The sequence below is a fragment of the Merops nubicus genome, unplaced genomic scaffold (genome assembly GCF_000691845.1).
Source record: "Merops nubicus isolate BGI_N331 unplaced genomic scaffold, ASM69184v1 scaffold37362, whole genome shotgun sequence".
Taxonomy (NCBI): Eukaryota; Metazoa; Chordata; class Aves; order Coraciiformes; family Meropidae; genus Merops; species Merops nubicus.
The window spans coordinates 12,960-36,323 of record NW_008594949.1 but is presented as its reverse complement, the minus strand read 5'-3'; the positions used below and the strand labels follow the sequence as shown (position 1 = coordinate 36,323).

The following is a 23,364-nucleotide window of genomic DNA, read 5'->3' as shown; positions in this document are numbered from 1 at the left end:
GCTCTGTAGCTGGTTGAAGAGGCAATACTGGCAGATTTCTGTGTTGCAGAAGGTGATACTTTGAATGGACAGACTTCTGCAAAATGCCTGGCTAGCTTGCCCAGTAGCCTTTAATGTCTCTTGCTGTTTTAGTCAGTTTGTTACTGAGATAGTGACTGTTACAGCACCAAGTTAGGCATGTGGTGAGTGACTTGGAGAACTCACCATGATTCTGGTTTCTCAGGTCAGATTCTAGTAACTCAGGTTAGGGAAGTAAGGATATTTTCAAGATTTGAATTTTGGGGTTTTTTTTTAGTTTGTTAGTGACAGACTTATTTTAAAAGCTGCTAAACTTTGGTTTCATGAGAAGTATAAAATTTAATGTCAGTCCCTCTGCAGGAGTTAGTTATTTAAGAAGCTGGGGTTATAATTTGGGAAAGCAGTCATCTTAAACTCCTGTCTGGGATGCTTCTGAAGTAATTTCGGGTGTTCTCTTAGAGCCAGAGAACAATTGGGTCATTACAGCTTTGTGGGTGGGAGGTGCCAAGACTTCAGTTCAGCTGAAAGTGGGAGCTATAGGCACAAACTTATTAACCTTTCCTCTGCTTGAGCTCCAAGAAGCAATTAGTAATCGTTTTTCGTGCTGTCTTTCACTTCCCTTTTTAATTGTTTCCTTAGATGGTGCTATGGCAAGTAATTGGGCTTGTTCATTTTCTTAGAACCATGATGACATGCAGCTCACGGGCTGTTGAGTTAGTATGCCCAAAAAGCATCACGCAGTCTCCATACAGGTACTGAAAGCAGTATGGCTTGTTACTGCAGCACCAGGGATAATTAAAATTTCACTGCCTATATGCAGTGCTGTGCCAAAATACCTATAATATTTGGGGAACTGACTTCAACGGTTAACTAGGGGTTTACTGCCCTAGAGGACAAGCCAGATTGTTTGCCAGAGCGCCTTCTATTCTGGCAGAAGCAGGTATTCTAGAAAGATATCTAGCGTTCTTGGAATATCCATATTTGAGTATTCCAGAGACAGTGAATCAGTGACTAGTTCCCCTTACAACATTTGAGTGGGTGACCGTCTTTCTTTAAAAAGTCTGTTGTGTTTGGCTTTTTTTTTTTTCATTCGGGTTTATCTGGTAGTTCTTACACCTTTCTTTACTAGATTGAAAAGCTTTTCAGTAACGTATTTTCTTTCTAAGAAGATAGTCAAGTCAATTTGTCATCACTTCAGCTTATCAAAAGATTAAACACCGAGGCTTTCTGCAGTATGCTTTCCTCCAGTATCTTTGGCCATTTTTCATCTTCTTTTCTCAGTAATATCTTTTCAACACTTTATATTGCTATCTATTGCTCCAAATCTGCTTGCAGAAGTTGTCATCTCTGTTCCTCTTTTATCTCTGCTTGTATATCCAAGAGGCCATAACTGTTAAAACCTTGGAATAAAACACTGTATGTCTATTGGAAAACATCTGCAAAGAGTTCATCCAAGCTGAAATTCTCCTACCCACTTTTTTTAAGGAGTCACTGGCATTACTTATTTCTCCATGTGTAACCTCACACTTGCTTCGGCACAAAACAAATTTTGCCAGAGTGGGATCTGGCTGCCACACAGTTCATTACTTGTCTGAGACTGTACACATAGCTTCTTCCACCTGGCTTTGTGCTCTGTAACATAAGCAATCATTCTTGTTTTCTTCCTGCCATTTGTGTACTGCATAAGTTTTCTGTGTTACTTCAGTGATCTTAATTTATGTTTAGCAGTTAGTATTGTTTAGTACTCCTTTGAAGGGACTGTCCATACAGAGGATTGTTCAGGAAAATCTGTTTTGCGCCTACTCCTGTGCTTCAGTGGGGGGGAATTCTGAATCACTGTGACAGGTGATCACTAAGTAATTATTAAGATAATGTTTTATTTTTGTTCTAGTCAAAGAAAAAAAAGAAATCAAAGGGAGATGCTAAAACGGTTCAGGATATGTCACGTCTAGATGGAAAGGAAGTTGATGAAGGTACTGAACACAAACACAAAAAAATGCAATTAGACGTATTTTGACTTAAATGCTGTTGAAAATTTACTTGTTTGTGCTTTGTAAAGAAACATGAGAAACTCAATTTGTCATTACTCCATAACTGCATATTGTATCTGGAAATCTGATCTTTGAAATAGCAGTATTTAATCATTTCAACTGAATTTTTTTGAAGTTAAAACTTATAAAAACTGAGAATAGTAGGACCCTCACATTGTTCATGTTTTGCTCTGCGAAGCAAAGTATTATCACATTACATCCAGAATAACTTAGCTTTGACCAATTTTTCATATTTTCAAACTAATGTTGAATCTGACCGCCATGCCTGTGATTTTTGAACTGAACCTGTACTTGGACTTCAGCTTGATATGCAACAAGATAAAACTCTCTTCCCTTTTTCCTTTATGACTTAAGTAGTGATGTTTTCATTTGGGGAATGTTTTAGGAACCTGGGAAACAAAAATCAGTAACAGAGAGAAGCGGCAACAGCGTAAGAGAGACAAGGTGCTGACCGACAGTGGCTCAGGAGAATCAAATCTCCAAGGGGTGGAAAATACACTTACACTATCCATTGAACAGCTGATGCCTACATCATCACTTCCAGTTGGTCTCAGAAAAAATAAAGGTATGATGGTCAGTAGGTCTGTGAACATATTCTAGAAAGATAACTTCACTTGAATGCTTAAAAAGTGACTGTTTTGGATGTATAATAGAATCATAGAATGATTTTTATTAGAAGAAACCTTTAAGATCATTTGAGTCCAACCATTAACCCAGCACTGACAGGTCACCACTAAACTGTGTCCCTAAACACTACATCTGTACATCTTTTAAACACCTCCACTTCCCTGGTCAGCCTGTTCCAAAGCTTGACAACCCTTCTTGTGAAGAAATGTTTTCCTAATATCCAACCTAAACCTCCCACAGTGCAATTTGATAAGTATATTTGGAGGTGTAACTCTTGAGGAGAAAATTTCAAACTGTGTAAAGGTACTTTTGTTTGTGGTAAACATCCTCCTTTGTTTTTTTGAGCCACACTTCAGGGGAAGCTGAGCTCTGACATTCTGGAGTAAGTGGCTGAAATACTGGCCTCCCCACTGGTGCTCTGTCAGTAGGTGCACAGCTGCATAGGCATATATCCTCTTTCCTTCACTTGTGCTCTGCTGCCTCTGCCCTTCATGTTTCTGGAAACATCAAGGGCACCCTCAGCACTGGTGCAGGCAGCACCAAATTTTTGAATACTTCCTTGTGGGAAGGTTATGCCTGTGCTTTCTCTTCACAGATCATTCACTGCTTAACATGTGGATGTTTTTTTCCAGCATAGACTTAGTAGTATCTGTACAAAAGCTGTTCACAATGGTAGGGCGCATATAGCTGAGATTATTAATCAACTATTATAGCTGAGGATTCAATAAAGAAATGTAGGCTTTAGCTTCTGTGGCTGCTACTGTTATCAGAAAAAAAGTTGTGGGCTGGTTTAAACCATGTGTAGGCACAGCAGTTCATATTTGGCTGCAACTGAGAAATGGCTTAAGAAGGTAGAATCATCTGAAGACACAAACAGTTCAGTTTCTGGCATACTTTTAGCCTACTGATATATTTGGCACTTTAGTTGGGTGAATCTTGATATTCTAGCCAAGTGACAAAAAGACTGAGCCTAGCAACTGTCTGGTACCTTGTAACAATTTACTGCAATTTGCATGCCTTACCTACTGTTTTTTCTGACACTTGTTTGCATCCTGACTGAGTGCATGATACTTGTCGTTGAGGACTAGCTCAGTTCTTCCACATTTTCTTTTTTTCTGTCTATCTACACACAAACAGAAATGCTTCAAGAAATGGTTATTCCAACTGTCTGTATACTCTGTGGCTAACCATAACTACATTCACCTCCCTAGCCGGAGTCCTTTGTGTGTCATGTGTTCTCATGTGTCACTTTGTACCAGACTAATCTGAAAAGAGTTCAGTTCTATCTAGTGGTAAAGCAGAAGTTAGAAATAGCTATAGCTTTCTGAAATACTTAGAGTTGCCCTTTATTTGAAAATGACTGCCTCTGTTCTAGATTTCTGCTCACCATTCTTGGGAAACCTGGCTAGAGTTCTTTGAAATTTGCTCTTACTTGGTTTATAGGCCCTAAACCAGTTTTGAGTTTATTCTGTCTGCAAAATAAACACAAATAATAAAAAAAGACTTTTTCATTTTATTCAGGGAATATTTTATTTTGAGGTATTGATGTGGGTTTTTTCCATAAAATGTCAGCAATGGGTATTCTTTTAGAAGATTTTTACAGATGTTACTAATAGAAAAAACTTACTCTAGCTGTTTCCTCTTACTTCTTAACCAGGCGATGCACTTCTGAATGCACAAGTTAGCACCTCTAAACCTGCAAAGGGAGAGTCATCAATTCCACAAGGTAAAAGGCTTTTCATCATTAGGCATCCTAATTAACTAGAAGAATCTTTAATGGAAGTGAAAATACAAATTGTCAGCGCAGGATTGTGTGGTTGCTGGTCTGGAACTTTATTATGCAGCTGACATTTTTCACTATGCAGATGTTATGCTTCTAAGTTGCAGTTACTATTTAACAGGTTGAAAACAGCCTCTATAACTTGTAGGAAAAGGATTCAGTATCTGGAATTTTCAGACCGATTACCTGTTACACAAATTGTTAGTTACAAAATGGTAAAGTTTATTCTCAAGCTCCATTAACTGTTTTGCTAGCTTTTCAGACTTACTCACTTTTTTCTGGTATTATCTTGCTAAGAAAAACTTAATATATACAACTGCAAAGAGCTCCAAAATACCAGTACTGATTATGGCAGAGTTTGCACTTGTTTCACATTATATACACAAGTTACTCAATTCTTTACTTACTCCTTTGAGAGGCATACTTTAAACAGATTCATTTGGAAAGTACTTAAATATAAATGTATGTTTATAAATAAATATACATGACATTCTATGTCATATGTAATCATTAAAATATTTGGCTGGTTTTAGGCTGTGATCTAGTAATCCTTAGCAGTTTTCTTCCAGAAGATGCTGCTATAGTAATATTGCAATGTAAGTGAACTAGTTTGGCATAATGAAATCAAGTTGTCTTACACTTAGCCAACATTTCTGGTGTTGCTTTATCAAGAAGTAGTTAGTGTAATTAAGCAAGGCGATGAACAAGCTATTGATAGCATGTGGATTCAGGAATTTAATTACTTTCTGCTAGTTTGACAACTTTACCTCACATGCAACTTCCTGGACCAGGAAGTCCACAGAAGTGTGTAAGGAAGGAACTGTGTTCTTCAGAGATGCATAATGGGAGAACAGGAGGCAATAATCAAGTTTCAGTAAGGGAAATTCTGACTGGCCATGAGGAAAAATGCTTTTTGTAAGTTTGCCCAGAGATATTTTGAACCCAGCCTTTATGATTTCCAGAACTTGAATAATGTGATATAATTGTGAAGTTAGCTGTGCTTTGAGCAGTAGGTGGAACTGGGTGACTTCCAGAGATCACTTCCAATCTTAAGCTTTCTGTGATTCTGTGAAAACTTGCTGGTCATATAGACAGTAAATGTTTGTGACTCAAGAATGGTATGATAAACACAAAATGGTTAAGCTTCTGCTTCAGGACTTCGGCTGTCTTTTTGCAAGGTTGCAAAAGTTTTTGTACCAGATACAGTTTGGTTTCTGGCTCTTTGCTATTTTTGTTGTTGTCTTCCCCTAAAACCTCCTATTACTCTTGGGGGCTGGTGACTGACAGGATCAGTGTTAGTGAGAGAAAGGGCAGTGTTTTTACAGCAATGGTGACCTTACAGATGTCTATTTGGAAGTGATTACTCTGAGAAAATCTAGAATATCTCACCTAATTAATTCCCTGCCAGTGAGGCTGCCTGAGCTGTGAGTTTGTTTGAGGAATAAAGTATTTGATCTGTAGGTTTTGTTGGCATATGATATTGGCTGACTTATGCATCAGATTTTGGCTGACTACTTAAATGTTATACTTGCCATATGTAGCTATTTCTTAATTGTTTGTAAATCAGCAGGTTTTTTTACACTGCATATATAAAAAGAGAGAGGACTTGATAAACAGAGCCCTTTGAGAAAGGTTTGTGATATATAGGAACTCAGGCTGAGTGCACCAGGTCACCATTAGCCTTTGTTTTATAGGGACATAAGTATTAAAAAAAAAAAAAAAAAATCATGATGGTCCTTTATGTCTCAGTGTACTACTGAGTCCTCTCAAAGTATACATTAAACTTGCTATGGCTAGTTATTTCTCATCAGGGTAGACTGTTGTAGTCTTGTGGTCTTTTACAATAGTGTAAAGTCAAATATATTGCTTATAAACTATTTTGGGAGTGTTACCATGACTTTTTCTCTAACCTTGATGGAGACTCTGGTCAATATCATAGTTAAGCTTTTTGTAAATCCAGTGTAGTGTCTGGGAAACATTTTCTAATCCTCAGACATTTCTTCTGCTTCCTGCGTGGGAAACTGCTGCATGCAGTTGTGAAACAGAAAGTATTGTCAATGTAGCATGCATGGGATTTTCCACAGATAACCACTGTACTCTGTGAGAGAAATTACGTAGCAGTGTTGGAAGCACCCCCGCCCCCTTGGTTTGGGTTTGGTTTTAATCTGGAGGCACTGGTTCACCAGCCCTGTAAAGGGGGCGCAGGAAGGAGCGTGCCGTTTGGTGCTGTTTATTCCTTACTCTTCAAGTTAGTAGACAGATGGTGCATATCTTCTGAACTGGAAAATCAGCTCAGACAGAGCAACGGCTCTTCTGTATTCACACTGGTTGTAGCAAAGATGCTGTTCAGTTTTACTTTCTTTAAGTGTATGTGCACCTAAGTAATATTTTAATTCTTCATCCCATTTTTATCTTAAATAATGCTTTCATTGTTTGTATTTAAGTTTCTCCAGGATTGAGTGAAAGCCATACAGTAAATGGAGGAAGCTGGAATGAGAAGTCGGTAAAAATCTCCCCCCAGATTGGTGTAGGGGAGGAGAAATGGACATCTGTTCCTTCAGCTGCCGCGGGGAAGAGGAAGACTGAGGCATCAGCTTGGGGCCAGGACGCTGGCGACACTAATGGAAACGGGAAGGACTGGGGTGTAACCCTGGTGGGCAGGCCCTGGAAAGAGCGTTCTTTATTCACTCCTATTGGTAAGCTTTTGCAAAGAAAACTTGCTTCACTTAAGCATCTTTACATAAGTATATTTTTTTAGTAGTGAGTCTCTTAAATAGCTTTGTTTGTATGTTAAAAAAAATCTTGTAGTGGTCTAGTGAAATATGAACTGAGCAGTTTGTTTACTGTACATTTTGATGGCTTAACATCTGTGGTTTTGTTTACGGTTTAACTGGGGTTTTGGAGTTATCTGAAATAAAATTATTTCTATGAAGAAATCAAATTTTTTGTATCACTTTCCTAAAAATCTGAAAGTTATTCTGAAGTAATTTTGAAGTGCAGCTTTTTTTTTAAATAATATCTTAAAACCCAGGTCCTAAGCAGTAAGTAGTAGTCATAGTAGATTTGGATTAGACATTAGGAAGAATTTCTTTACTATGAGAGTGCTGAAGCACTGGAACAGGCTGACCAGAGAGGTGGTGGAGGCCCCATCCCTGGAGATGTTCAAGGTCAGGCTTGATGGGGCTCTGAGCAGCCTGAACTAGTTGAAGATGTCCCTGTTTACTGGTTGGGGTTGGACTAGATGACCTTTAAAGCACAGCATTCTATGGCAAGTCTATTCTGTTGTTTGTTTTAGGCTCCAGGCATAAAGATGGTTCAACTCTTGTAACGTTTAGAGTTACACGTGTTTTCTCATTAGAAATTGTTTTTAGTCCTCTCCAGTACAATTTTTTGCCTTTATCACTGATACAGTCCATACTAATAGCGGATAAGAGAATTCTTCATTTCTCTCTGAGCAACAATCTTCAACTTATTAATAGATGCTTTGATATGATCCTTCCAACTGTTCAGTCTAAGTGATCCTAATCTCTTCCGGAGAGCAATGTTCCTTTGTAGTCAGCAGCGTTGCTTTAGCCTAGACCTCTTGTTTGTCTTGCGTATCTTGAACTGTGGTTCCTGAGACCTATACCATTGGAAGCTTTACTGTCACCAAGGAGAGGCAAAGGGCTCTTTTTCTATTTCAGTTAGCTGTGTTCTGCTCTGTATTCCAATATGGTAGTTCTCAGTGAATATGAGCAATCTGTTTTTGTTGTTGTTGTCACCAAGAATACCTCATGCTTGACCAGACCAATTTGCTTCTGGTAAAATGACTGGTTTTGTGGGTGAGGAGAGAGCAGTGGACACCTTCTATGATGACTTTAGTAACGCTTTCAGCACTGTTCCTCACAGCATTATTGTATCCAAGTTGGGATGGTTGATTAGTGAGTTGTACTCTGCCTGGAGGCTGGTGGCAAGGGGGATATTGCTGGGCTCTGCACTTACTGCTGTCCTGTTTATCATCTTCATAAATGACCTGGAGGTCCAAGTGTCCTTCACAGCAAATTCCCAGGTTACATCAGACTTGAGTGGGGAGGAGGGAAAGCAACTGATACAGTCCAGATCAGGGTGCTGTCCAGAGGGACCTAAACAAGCTGGAGAAGTGGGACCAACAGGAACCTGAGAAAGTTCAACAGTGGCAAATACGAAGTGCTGCATCTGGGTAGGGAGCACCCCTGTCTGGGGACTGTTTGGAGAGCAGCTCTGGGGATAAGGCATTCTGGGGGACACCAAGCTAGATGTGAGCCATCCATAGGCCCCAGTAGCAAGTGACATCAACAGTATTCTGGACTATATTAACAGGTGTCAATAGATTTGGGATAGTGATTGTCTGCTTTGCACAACATCTGGAATACTCTGTCCAGTTTTGAGCGCCTGCCCTGCAATTAAGTGTAATTCTAAATAAAAGCCACTAGTAGTTTTTATTTAGAATCCTATTCTAATCAGATATTTCTTTTGACACGCTAATGCTACTGATTATTTCTACTTATTTTCTACCTTATACTTAATGGTGAAATGTCTTAATTTCTAAGCATTTAGTTTCTGTTTGTCAAAAGTTGTTCTGAACTCAGTTCTGTTCTTTAACTTACACACAATTTGATGCAAACTAGGTTCTATCTACAGAGTTAATAAATACAATTTTCAGTAGCTTAGGTGATGGCAGTACTGGGAAGAAGAGTAACAGTATGGGAGTCCAACCACAATTTTCCTTTGTGAGACATATATACAAAAGGCTGTAGAGGAAAGAAGATCCAGCAATGTGATGTTGTGTTTGGTGGTTTTACTTTTATTTTTTTGTCTCCCACAGCTGCTTGGAATGTAGATGCAAGGATTAATACCTCTGAACAGAATTCTACTTCTTTCTCTTCATTTGGTTTAACTCCTGGAGTTTCTGGTATGTATGCCCTTCCCAAAGATTTACACACACACACACACACACACACACACACACACACACACACACACACACTCTCTTCTACTCCACCAGGTGGAAACTGAATTTGCAAAATGTCATTAATGTGGATCTTTCTCCTTGTTCTTTGAAAATAATACTGGTAACTGGAAACAGGTAGAAGACATGTTTTATGAAAGCCTAGGAAGCTTTTTTTGTTATGCTGAAATTGTGGTAAAGTAACTGTCTGAAATGGATGGTCAAAAGCTAGGTCAATAAGAGTGTGACGTTTCTTATTTAGCCATCCTGTTTGTTGAGGCTAAATAATGACCAATAGAGATTGCTCAGTGTTGCTGTGCCTCTAGTTGGAGACTGGAAGATTGCTTTCCAGGAAAGTCTCTACCCTGATCTTCTGAGAGGTTTGTTATTTGATTGATGGTTGAGTTTTTCCCTTTCAAGGAACTGACGCACTGCTTTCAAAATATGTTCCATAGACAGCGTTTGTCTTGAGTCTTGTTTGATGGGTAGGAAAGCTGGGCTCTGAAGCCTTCTTGTTTGTAAGGGTGAAATTGCTATAGGGTGCAAACCTGACTTCATAACAAATCTTGTGCATTAAACCACTGACATAGGTGCTACAGTGATTTATTACACAAAGGGATCCTGTGTCAGGTTTTCTGCTCTTGCTTGCGTACTACAGTCACCTAACAAGCTTGATGTGACTATTTTCTCTTAGGAAGGAGCTGACCTAAGTAGCTATGGTACCCTATTTAAACCTCATGTCAAAAGTGAGTTTCATTATAAAGTAATATATTAATTTCCTTCAGTCTTACAGTTAAGATTTTTTTTTAGGTTTATTTTTTTATATAATGATTTGTTTGCTGATGCCTTATTTATCTTAAAATAATGACGTTAGCTGGCTAACACTTTCTGTCACCATGGCTGATACTGGCTTTGCCGTTATTTGTCATGCTGCTTTTATGTTTCTGAAACCTTTTACTTGAAATGAGAATTGGATTTTTAGTAATGAGTAATATAATTGCTGTATCTGTTATGTAAGTGATGAGGTTTCTTTCTAGTAGTCTTTTAAGCTTCTCCCTGTCAGAGTTCTATTTATAAAGGATAATAATTTTACTACTCAGAAAACTTCATTGTAGTTTTCAGTTTGAGGAGACTGCTGTAAGCTGTATAGATGCTGTTATTCAACCTTATCTCTTTTTTTTTCCATATTCTTCTCCTGACTTAATTTTGTCTTCCTTCTTCAGTACCCTAGTTTTCTGAATATATCCCATTTTCAAGAGCCTTGTAGTTTTTCTATCCTGTGCAGTCCTTAAAATTGGACTTTTTTTTTTTTTCCCTTTGGGTCTTCTAACTTCCTTTCCTACTTTGACTGGAATTTCTTCACCCAAGAAAATTCAGGAAGCTTTTTAACTTATAGGTACAATTTTATTTATTCCCTTTCAGGATCCAACAGTGAGTCAGTTCCTCAGACTGGTACTTCTGATTTCCAGTGGGATTTAAGTCATGCTCAACCCCCTGTTGATGACGAATGGTCTGGGTTAAGTATGTTCCTCTAAAATTTTCATTAACAAGATTTTGTTAATTACTGTTACTTTTGAAGTGTAGTTGCTTATATTAGCTGCTTGAATAAGCCAGTGGTAAGCATTTGAAGATAAACTTGGAAAGTTTCACTTCTGTAAAGCTAAGTGACAGTTGGAAGAAAGCAGGAAGAAGTATTTTGAGAAATGATGATAGAAAACGGTTAATTTCTAGAAAAAAATACTTGGATATTGAATCTTGAAGTCAGAGATCTCATGCATTTTAAGGTGGTTCTGGCTTTTGCTAGAAAATCCTGGTAGTAAATTAAAACAGTCTTACTGCAAGTAATGGGATAAAGCTACTGCAAGTCTGCAAAAGATGTATTTAGCAGTTTGTATTTGAGTCACAGAGTTTATTTTTACATTTGTGTACCCTACTGAAAACTAAATGTGACTTAAGACTGTCCTATTTTGTCTAACTTACTTTCTCATCTGGAAAACATTAGGAAGTTCTTACATGTATAGAAAGTATATGCAGGGCAGAAATCACTGAAATTACTTGGGAATTCAGTAAAATTGGTGTTTACTCTCCTCTTTCCCCTTTCTGCCCATTTTTAAATATTCTTGTAATTCCTGCAATGGTCTCTCCCTAAGGCAGGCTGTAGTATAATAAAGTTACAGCCACTGAAAAATGTTTGCTATTGAAACTGTACCTGTGAAGAAAGCTTTCAGCCTTAGATTCACTTTTTGAACTGCCTTGTAATTGATAGCTTTATTCAGTCAGATCTAAGAATGTTTTAAGAAATAACTTAGCCCCACTCATTAGGTCACTGACCTGAAAAACTAGTCAAGAAGTTGACCAGAAAACAATGTCTCCTATGTTCTCTCTAAGAACAGCTAGTTGTTTAATCACTGCAAAAGTGGAGTGGACTGATGCAGTCCTTGGTTCCAGCAGTTCTGGCATGATTTGTCTTATACCAGATCATTTTGCAGTCTATCTTTTGTCTTTTATCTGGTTTAAGGATAAGGGAAGCACACTTAAGTTAATCACTTGAAAGTAATAACTTTTGCACATTACCAAAAGCATAATTTATTCATATTTCTAAGCATAGAACATTTATGGCTCTAGCTTCTGTACATTGAGTAATTTGATTATAGATGTCAACTGATTTTGAAGTGTACACTAACAGAAGTGGAGAAACAATGGGAGTTTAGGCCAGTGTGATAGCAGTAAGGTGTATTTGTTGGTTTCTGGACAAGGAACTTAACTGTGTGTACAAATACTGCTGATTGATTTTTATGGTTAATAAAAAATAATGGATTTTTTTCTTTAAGCTGCTAGTGAGATGGCAGTAGATAAACTGTGAAGTGCTGTTGGGCAGTAATTTTTTTAAAATCAGTGTTCTAGTGTCTACAGTAAGTGTAATTGAAGTAAAATTTTTATATGAAAGCAAAAGGTGGAAAAATATTACAAAGTACTCTTTAGCTATCTTAGTGTATTTTTGGTTTCATCATATTTGCAAGTAAATTTAATTTGGTTTATTACTGCTTTTCATTTTCACTTAACTTTAAAATGTTTAAACTGTATCCTGCTCTAATTGACACAACAGGTTTTCCTCTTCTCCTTCAATTTGGCATAGACAGAGGGTGGGAAATACTTGTGATGTTACTTATAAATGTGAAATGAAAAGTGATCTTTTACGAGGTGTTCTAGTTTAAAATCAGCTTACTGTACCTTTCTATTAGGCAGTCCAAGTCTTAGTTCTTCCCTTCAGGTATTTTCAGTTTTTATTGAACTGACCCTTTAAATCTGTTGTTCCTGTGTGGCAACATAAATGTTTGCCATCAGAAATGAAGGATAGCAAAATGGAGTAGGACTCAAAGACTTAGAGTCTTGGAAGAAGGAAGGTCATTCAAAAATGCCAGTGTTACAAGATGACTTTCTGCTCAGTGAGATTTACACTTTCAGCTATATCACTTGTAAAGGATTCTTACAAGGTAAAACTGATCGGTGGTACAGTTCTTAATTTTTTCACAGACTAGGAAGAAGGTTTAAGATACAGAACAACTCTTAAATTTAAACTCTCTCTTAAGTAATGAGTCTTACTCATTACTTAAGTCTTCCTTCTATCATTAACATTTACTTTTTTCATAAGTACAGGAAATGAATATTTATATATTGATATCAACATGGGGGTTATGCACAGATTTTAAAAAAAATTAAACTGTCAAAGATCACCTGTAAAGTAAGGAGACATTCCTGAAGATCTTTTTGATCTTTGTAGACGGACTTTCTTCTACTGATCCCAGCTCTGATTGGAATGCACCAGCAGAGGAGTGGGGAAACTGGGTAGATGAAGAAAAAGTTGCTGCTTCTGTTCCTCAGCCTGACGAAGTACCTGATGTTCAGAAGGTAAAAGGTGATATTTTCTCCTTAGCTCCAAGACTTTGCCCTCGGCACTACTGTTTCTTTAATTAACTTAAGGGTAATGATAAAGGCAGTCTCTCTCTCTTCTACATTGATAAGAGTAGCACAGTTGTTTTTAATAGGTACACAGAGAAGCAAAATGCTGAATGTTCTAATTGAGAAATAGAAGCCACTTAGCTCCATGTCATATCTTCCTGTCTTACCATAATATAAGGATTACCTTATCCTTGTGGACTAAGAGAGGATTTAGAACTGCTTTTCATAAATACTTCTCAGGGACACCTCTGGTATGAGGACAGGCTGAGAGAGCTGTGGTTGTTCAGCCTGGAGAAGAGAAGGCTCCAGGGAGACCTTAATAGTGGCCTTCCAGCATCTGAAGGGGGCCTACAAGAAGGCTGAGGAGAGACTTTTTATAAGGGCTTATATTGATAGGATATGGAGTAATGGGTTCAAACTGGAAGAGGGCAGATTTAGATTAGAAATTAGGAAGAAGTTTTTTACTATGGGAGTAGTGAGACTAGAACAGGTTGCCTAGGGAAGTTGTAGATCACAGAATCACAGAATGTTAGGGGCTGGAAGGGACCTCCAGAGATCGAGTCCAACCCCCCTGCCAGAGCAGGGCCATCTAGTCTAGGGCAGGTCACACAGGAACGCATCCAGACGGGTCTTAAAAGTCTCCAAGGTAGGAGACTCCACAACCTCCCTGGGGAGCCTGTTCCAGTGCTCTGGAACCCTAACAGTAAAGAAGTTCTTCCTCATGTTGAGGTGGAACATCCTGTGCTCCAGCTTGTGACCATTGCCCCGTGTCCTGTCGCAGGGAATAAGTGAGAAGAGATTGCCCTTTCCTTCCTGACACCCAGCCTGCATATGTTTATACACATTAATTAGATCCCCCCTAAGTCTTCTCTTCTCCAGACTGAGAAGCCCCAGGTCTCTGAGCCTCTCCTCATAAGGCTGGTGTTCCAGTCCCTCAATCATCCTCGTAGCCCTTCGCTGGACTCTCTCAAGTAGATCTCTGTCCCTCTGGAAATGGGGGGCCCAGAACTGGACATAATACTCCAGGTGAGGTCTCACCAGGGCAGAGTAGAGGGGGAGCAGGACCTCCCTTGTTCTGCTGCATACACTTTTCTTCAGTACCAGGTTGGATGGGGATTTGAGCAACCTTGTCTAGTGGGAGGTGTCCCTGCCCATGGGAGGGGGATGGGAACTAAAGGATCTTTAAGGTCCCTTCCAATCCAAGCCATTCCATGATTCTGTGATATTTAGTTCTCTGTATGAGAACAAGCATTTCATGCCACTGGTACATGGTGCTTTGTTGCCTTTTTCATTCTCAACTCCCATACCTCTATTACCAGATAGCACGTAAAGAATGTAGTCTTCTTAAATGAACTGAACAGATAAGATTGTGTTCATCTCTACTTTTATATGCAGTTAAATTCCTTATAGCTGTTGATCTGTTCAGTCTATAGAAGGCATGTTTAATTGACATTTTAAACGCTAAATACCTTGTATTCCTGTATGAAGGTTTCAGATAATGAAAGAGAAAAAGCAGAGCCAATTCTTCAGAGTTCTACAAGTGGCAAATCCAAGAAAAAGAAGAAGAAAAAGAAGAAGCAAGGTGAAGAAGCTAACTCTCCTGCACAGGTAAATGGAACAAAATGTAGGTAGTCTGAAAGGCAATTGTGAGGCATTCACAAAATCGCCTTGTTTTTGTATATTAGTGTCAAGCAAAAAATTATTTTGGAGAAATTAATTTCTTTATGGTACTGATTGTCTGCTGCTGTCTTTCAAGAGTTAAAGTAATCCTTCTCTCACTAGTGTTTCCTTTAATTTGAATTCTTCTGTTTGACTTGTGAATACAATGTAGTTTTGCAGGATTTTTGGAAAGCATGAAATATGTGAAAAGTATCCTGAGTTACTTATTTTCTGTCAAATCAAGATTCTATACTGCAGGGATACTTCCTAGAGGAACTTGACTCTGCATGGGAAGCCTACACCTTCTGTCCTTTGGAAGACAGCTGCCTTAGTGGATGTTAACTAGGTAGAAGAACCAGAGAAATTGAAGTTTTCTTAGTTGATCTTAAAGTATAGTTCTGTGAGAACATATACAAGTACTGTTGTGGCTTGATTTCTATCAAGTGGTACGTATCAATGCCTCAAACTCAGTAGGTGGAGCTACTCTGAGCCAATTTTGAAAGCTGGTATTTGCAAACTGAAGGATGGTTGGAGTTTTCTGTGTGACTTAAATAGCTTTTGAAGAGAGTTACATTGAAACAGATTTGTTGTAAAAAATAGCAAAAGCAGATTGCACTTCATTTGGCAGTTAAATCATGCTTGAATAGATGAAAACAAGTACGTTCCTAATAGGAAAAAGCTTTTAATAGCTCATGCTCAGAATACATTCTGCTTCTGCTTTTAGTGACAGCCATTCATAACTTATATTCTTTACAAAATCTTAAATGCTTAGTTGAACCTGACTGAATTGGAGAGAAGGAGGAAGCATTACTTCAGTTGTTCTTGCTTTGGATTTGCTCTTTATGATTATCACATTTTCAATCTGAGATGTTAAACAATTTTAAAAGTTTAAATTCCTATAACAGAATTCTTTTAAAGTTGTCTGTGTGGGAGTGGATGCTCAAGTCAATTTGCCTTGTTTCTTTTGAGATAAATTCAAACAGGATACCAGGAGTGCAGCTTTTTTGTAATTGAAGTCTGGCATGTTCTGGTATCTGCAGCGACTCTTAAGTGTAAATCAGGGTGAATAGGACATGGTTAACAGATGTTTGTGAATGTCTTGAGTAGATCTTAAAGTCAGTGAGTGAGTTCTGTAATTATTTCTTTTCCATTGCCTGTGAACTGCCTTTTAAGTTGTATGTAAAAATGGAATCCTACTGTCCATTTTAGCATAATTGGATTCATTTATTCTACCATTTGGTCTCCAACTACTCTAATTTTGTTATGTTAGACTGATGGATTGCAAACCTAAGTTTAAAGATGAAAATTTCTCTGTTAAATTTTTGTTGAAAACAGGAAAGTGTTGCTGGGTAGGGGATGGAACTGCTAATAAATCACAGATAAGTTGTCCTTGTTACATCGGCTTAGTGATGGAACTTGCCACTTGTACTTCAAACTCACTTAAGAGTGTATGTTTATTCCCTGAAAACTGACCATGTTCCTGTAAACAGCTTCATCTTTCTCATTGATTACTTCAGCTTTCACACTCTTTGTTAACTTGGTAGTTGTCAAGGCAGCAGAAGTTTCCTTCAGAGCTAGGTGTAAGGCAATATTCTTTCTTGTCAGGAACCAACAGACTTAGGTTGTTTGTGACTGTTTTCACAAGGCTTCAGGGGAAAAATGTGAAGGAACAGTGTTTCAAGAGATACTTTCAGCTTAAAGCCTACAACCTATTCTTTATTTACTGTTCACCACAGCAGGGTTCTTCTGTTGCTATGAACAAATTTAAAATGAAATCTTTCCACCATTAGAGTATTTAAAGAGTAAAGGTTGAGACTCTGGGATACTTTGAATATATTTTCATTTTCTGTATTGAGAGGTTTGTTTTACAGGCATCATGGAAGGCTAAACTGGCTTGCAAAAATATTAAAGCTTAATATATGGTGGAAAATTGTACAGGTTAATGTGCAGAGCTTGCATCACTCTAAACCTTGACAGCATTTTACAAGTTTTACTTGTAACAAAGCACAGAATTGAGAGCAGTCAAGTCTCATTGTGATACTTCTGCACAGATTTTAGAGTAACTTCAGTTCAGTTTCACATCAGTGTAGTTTCACGGGAGTATGAAGTGCAGTCACTCAGGTTGGGATTTTTCTTAGTAAATTGAATGGAGAGTGCTGCTTTCTGGGCTTTACTGGCTTCTGTGGGTATTTCTGTATGATGTCCTATAAATTTTGAGCATTAGCATAGGCTAGTAATTAGTCCACTAGTTCAATTTTTTTAGAGAGATGTTATTAGTTATAGAAGCTGATTATAGCAACAAAACTGATGTGCAGGGAAGAATAGTCAGAACTTTGCTGCAAACACAGGCTCTTTGTGTTTTTCCTTCCCAATCCCTCCTTTTGTAGGACACTGAAGAACTGGATAGAGAAGCTGGAGAGGAATTTCAGCAGGATACCTCAAAAGTTCAACCACAGCAGGAAATAGCTTTTTCTCTGAAGACCATAAGTACTAGTGAACCAGCTAAGGTAGGGATGCAAAATTGGGATTATGTTACAGTTTCTGATTGAGCACTTCCAAAAGTCCATTGCCATATTTAATCTGTGTAGGTTAGGTTACAGTGAGAATACTGCTTCAGGCCACATATTTATGAACAGGAGGATTATTGATAGGTTAGATTTTAGCTACAAGGCAGTTACAAGTTCTGAAAAGAATGTCTGCTCTGAAAAGCAGTATCTTCTAAATCAATAGACTTCCATGACTCTCAAGTCACTTTTTGACTGAATATTCCAGCACAAGACTTGCAGCGTAGTTTACGGTTTTATTGCAATAGAATGAAGTGTCACTAACTTACTTAAATATATATTAAATTAAGTGCAGTCTAATTTTTTTAATGACTGTGATAAGCTTAATGTTAATGACTAAATAAGAAAAGTTTATATTTTAATCAATTCAGAAACTGCTTCAGCTCAGCTCACAGTGGAAACAGATACTCTAGGCAGTGCAAGTGCTCTTTAATCTTTCTCGAGATAGCAGCTGTTTGTCACATTGTAGGAAGAAGTGAAGTATGTGATATTTCTGTTGGTATTGGTTTTATGTTCCATAAAGAGTGAACAATACTGGTGAGAAAGCAGTTTGGTACCACAGAGTATCTGTCCGAATATTGTTTTACTTCTTAGTTGCTAAGCATTTGGTTTATTAAAGGTAACTGTCTTAAGATGCAACTATAATATTAGAGTGGAATCCTTTATCAGAGGCTGCAAGTCACCAAAGTACAGAAACTGAGAACATGTGCCTTAAAAGGCACATTCAGATAAACTCCTAGCTTATTCTAAATATCCTACAAAGTAGAGCTTTTACTGTAATTATTCAGTTTAGGTTCAGTTCAACCTTTCTTCAAGGTTAACAGCAGCTACCTCTTCAACCTACCTAATACAAAGTTGGGTTTTGTGGGTTTTTTAAAGCTGTATCTGAAAAAAGGCATCTGCCTGTTTGTGTAAGTGGCGTTTTTCCTGGCAATGTGCATTTTAAAAAAAAAGGAAAAAACAACTTAAAAGCAAATACATTGTTTTGCTTTGGAGGCCATAGTTGAAAATGTATAGACAGAGAACTCATATTTGGATTGTGACATCAAGGTGCGTTTCTTTGACATCTAGAAAGAGTTGGACTGGTGCATCCCAAAAAACTGGCTGCTTTTTGGAAAATCTAAATCTGCTGTTTGGAAATCTAAACTGGTTTGAGAAATTCTTTTTCAGCTGCATGTCATGATTCTCTTGAGCCACATTTAGAAACTTTTTTTTTTTTTCACAAGGTGGTGACAGTGCTAAAACATCAGCCCAGTTCCAGTAGACTTTGCTCAATTGTTTAGTGTTTAAAACCACAGCAAACTTCATTGGCTGATTTGATAGCATCAGCTCTGATACAGGCCTACACTGTGCATTATTCTAGGGGGGCTTGAGGGCTTCTATTATTCCCAAGTTTCAAATATAATCTGTTCGTATGTGCCTACATATGGCTGTGCTTGTCAGTGACAAATTCATGAAACAAGACAGCCTGTATTAAACTTGGTGTGGGGACAAAGGACAAACAAAACTATTGCTAACAACATTCTCTGGAAGTTAGTTGGACATGAAGGACAGTTTGTGAATTGTTGTATCTCACAATGCAGGTGGTCTATCAGTCTTTATCAAGTCTCTTTGACATGAGATATGGCTTCCTTGTAATTTCACATATGCAAAGATGCCCTCTGATAATGTTTGATTTGGCTGTGCCAAGAAGTTTTAGAAACAGCTCGTAACTGATGTGTGAAATGGATGACTTAAGTTTACACAGTAAGTAATTTAGTCTTGAGCAAATGCTCCAAAACATGAGAACCAAATACGAGGAAAAATGAAGTGAGTACAAATAAATTATTATACAGAATATCCTCCTAAAGAACAGAAGCAGATGAACGTTCAACATTTCTGGGTTGTTTGATTATATCTTTCTCGTACCTTGGGCTGCAGGAAAACCTTTGGCATTTTATCAACAGGCAGAGGTTTTAAATGGAGCAATGCCTGTGGGAGTCTTTCATTTGTAACAGCTTCACAGTTCACTACTTCATTAATAAATTGTAGAATTATGCATATACCTTTATCATCAAATAGGCTTTATTCATTGTTTCAGGTATCCTTTCTGAACTGATTTCTTAAGGCAGAATATCCTAGCAAAGAGCAGTACCCAATTCTCAATGCTTGGCATCACTATCTACTTGTCCTTATCCAAAATGTAGACGGCATTGTGGTATTTGGGAAACCACCCAGCTAATGCTGTTTGTACCTGTATCATTACCCTGCAGCAGTGCTGCACGTGCTGCTTTAGCATTCAAGCTGCAGTGTGGTTGTTGGTCAGCCTGAGACAGATGTGTGCCCTTGAAATCTTGAGTTGCTTTCCTTGCAGGTGCAGAGTGACTTAGTCCTAACAAAACTGATACCAGTAGCCTAAATCAGTTACCTTGAACAACTAGGAGCTTTTAGATCCTCCTTCTGTTTTAGAGGCTACATCCATTTTGTTGGAGTTCGTGTGCTTACCTAACTGATGATGGCTAACCTTCAAGGCTGGCTAGACTTGGAGATCCTGTAGGATTTCCTCTAGGAGCGTCTCTTACTTGGCAGTTATTCCTACAGCAGTTTCCACTGATATACTTTCTCGATGCTGTTCTAATACAAGCATACCGACTGCTTTGAGCTGGTTATAGGAATTGACTGCAAATGCTTTCTAAATATTATAAAAGTTTGATATATTTTGAGGTTTGAGTCACTATTTGGATCTATGTAGCTTGCCTGTTGGCATTGCAACCAAATGCATACGTTTCTCTGTCTTCTGAAGTTGTGTTCCAGAATATTCTTAGGATCACAGTGATTTTTAGATTGTTTGGTCCCTTTGCATGTCATATATCTTATGGAGAATTAATTTGTGTGGTGTGTATCTTTGCTTTTATGCAACTGAAAGTTTTGGCACTAGATGGCAGTCATAGTCTTGCAGCCTTCATTTAAAATTTCGTAGGACTTTAGTATTGGCTTAATTTTTCAATGCCATCTTTCCAGCAGCTGCTAAGTATACTGCCAAAATAACACCATTTACTGCTGTGTAACTTAATGAATTTTTGGAAACTTTTTTCTGTTTTTCATACAGCCTGAGGAGGCTCCTTCGCTTGCTGTTTCTACTGAGCCATCTGTAATTGTCTCAGAGAGCGATTCTGACAAGATCGCTTCCCAAGTGCCACAGATGCTGCAAGAGACAGATGTTTCTAGTCCCAATATTAAGCAAAACAGTGTGCCTCCTCCGCAGAGTAAGTATCTCTCAGTGCAATTCATTTGTCTGAACTCGGGGTGTATTTTTTCACCTGTAAAGTGTAGGTAATCAGAATGCTTTGCCCTGAGGTTTGGTTCTACAGTGCTGTATCAGGTACTTGAATATTTCATTGCCATAGTCTGCCATATTTTTAGCTTTCATTGAAGTACTTTGACAAATTTTTTCACTCTGAGGAAAAACTGGCTTCATATGCTTGAATGACTGAAAATTGTCTGTTGGCCTTGCCCAGTCCTTAAGAGACGTTTGGGCGTACTCTCACCAGCAGGACTGGAGCTCCATGCTGTGACTAAGTAGTTCTGCCTGCTTGCAAGCCCTCAGTGGAACAGATGGATGCTAACATAGCAGATGACAGGATGTTTAACAACCAGAAACTTGAAAAAAAAAACACAAACAATTCAGTTTTCAACCTACTGTTGTTGGTTTTTTTACTTCTCAGTGTAGTCCATTAACATCTTTTTCCATGTTCTTACATGAAATGTAGTAATCACAGAGGAAAACAGTTGCTAATATGGAAGCAGAAAGGTATGGGGTGATGCCCTTATTTCTGTTGTGGTCTCACAGCACATGCATCAGGCTGAACTAGTGGAGGTACATTGCTTTTGAAAGTATGTTGTGCCCAGAGGTGTCAAACACATCCTTGCTTGTACTGAAGTACTTGCTTAGTAAGAAAAATTAGAAAGGAAGTCATGATGTGGAAGGCAGTGCTTTATGTCTGACTTAGGCTTTTTAATGAGATTAACAAATACGGACGTTTTGCAAGAAGTTGCTGGCTAAGTGTTGAAGTACTAACCCAGTTTTTAAAGACTCCAGAATAAACTGGATGATTCACAGGACTAGGTGGGTTCAAGTGCACTAATTGGCTTCTTGGTTTTGGACATATTAAAAGTCAATATGTCAACTCAGAACTTTTTGCTTCTAAAATATGAAAGTTTTTGTGACTGATTCGTGCCTCAGCAATTGAAAGTGCATCTCTAATGTTCAACATATAAATTTCATCTGATTTACGACTCTTGGCAGCCAGCATGTTTTAAGGCAATATGCTTTAATAAAATAATATATTGCTTTTTTTCATCATAGATTACATGTAACAATGTGAACATCTAATGCCAGTTGTGTACATGTACTTTATTTCCAATTAGCACAAAAATTAATACTATAAAAAATACATTTATAAAATGAAATACCTACGTTCTGTATCACTCTGTGCTTTTAAAAAAAAAAGTAGGTGGAAATTAGCAAATTTTGGTTTACATGCACTACAAATTAGATTATCTGGGAGAAGCGGGTGAGTGGAACTGTACTTCAAAAATCATGCTAGTTGCTTGTTCTGAATTACTTCATAATAATATGGAGTGTACTATCAAAGATTTTTAAAGTTGATTTTGTGTAAACTTTCTCAGAGCTAATGATGTAGTTATATTTTGTTTTTAGCAAAGTCTGAAGAAAGCTGGGAATCCCCCAAACAAGTTAAAAAGAAGAAAAAAGCAAGAAGGGAAACGTGAACTTCCTGGGATGGACATGTGTTGCCGAATAGTATCATGAAGATTATGCTGTTTATGCAATAATTTGTGAACATGTACAGAATTTTATATAAATTTCAAACAATTTTTAAAAAATGAACTGCTGTGAACACAAACATCTTTAAAAAAGGAATCAAAGGAAAGTAACTTTATGATACAGCAAACAGAACATGCTACTTTCAAAGACATTCTGAAGAGTCTGTTTTTTCCAGCTTCTGGAGAGAGATCTTAATTAAAACAAACAAACGAACTTGTTTTCCAACACAGTGCCCTGTTTACAACATCTACAGCTGCGGATAAAAGATTAATTTCAAGGAAGGGTTTTCTGTAAAAATATTCTGTACAATAGTGGGTGTTTCTTGCCTCTCTTATGAGTGATGCATTAGAAGCACAGAATGTCAACCATTTGAATTTGTTTCATGCCTAAATCAAAGTGCTTTGATTAAATACATAATCTGCCATATCTTTACAGTAAGTTGGTTAGCAAGTCTGCTAGCTGTTACAGGAATCACAAGTGCAAATCATTAACCATTTGTACAGTCAGACCTTCATGGTTTATTATATGAAGTTAACACAATAAAACTGCTTTGGGTTAAAAGTTTGAGAATGTGATTTGAAATTTGAGTATGGTTCATGAAGTTATTTTTTATAATGTCTATTACCTTACTTGAATTATTGAAGATAACAGTATATTTTTAAGAATGCAGTAATGTGCATAAAATTGGTTTTCTCCTTCATTCACTACAGTTCTTGATTGATCCAGGCTCCCATCTAAAACTGTATTTTCAATTTCAAAACTCATGGAATTAATTGAAATCAGACGTTCCCTTCACACTGTTTAACTTGCCATACCAAATTCTGTTCTACCATACCTAATTCTGTTCTGTTCTCTTATTGCTAAAACCCTGAAGAAAGTGAAGCAATTTATTTTTTTTTTTTTTTTTAACTCAC

At 37.7% G+C, this 23,364-nt stretch overlaps 1 protein-coding gene across 1 annotated transcript in view; it reads left to right on the top strand.

Moving 5' to 3' along the window:
* Positions 1-23,005, top strand: part of MTDH (metadherin) — a 31,146-nt gene extending 8,141 nt beyond the window's left edge. The window contains exons 3-13 of the mRNA XM_008935924.1: positions 1,916-1,991; positions 2,455-2,634; positions 4,354-4,422; positions 6,921-7,172; positions 9,320-9,406; positions 10,865-10,963; positions 13,224-13,351; positions 14,891-15,010; positions 17,449-17,568; positions 20,714-20,870; positions 22,325-23,005. Coding sequence (XP_008934172.1) covers positions 1,916-1,991; positions 2,455-2,634; positions 4,354-4,422; positions 6,921-7,172; positions 9,320-9,406; positions 10,865-10,963; positions 13,224-13,351; positions 14,891-15,010; positions 17,449-17,568; positions 20,714-20,870; positions 22,325-22,395 — 1,359 coding nt within the window. The 3' untranslated portion in view covers positions 22,396-23,005. The remainder of the gene's footprint in view (positions 1-1,915; positions 1,992-2,454; positions 2,635-4,353; positions 4,423-6,920; positions 7,173-9,319; positions 9,407-10,864; positions 10,964-13,223; positions 13,352-14,890; positions 15,011-17,448; positions 17,569-20,713; positions 20,871-22,324) is intronic.
* The last annotated feature ends 359 nt before the right edge of the window (positions 23,006-23,364 follow it).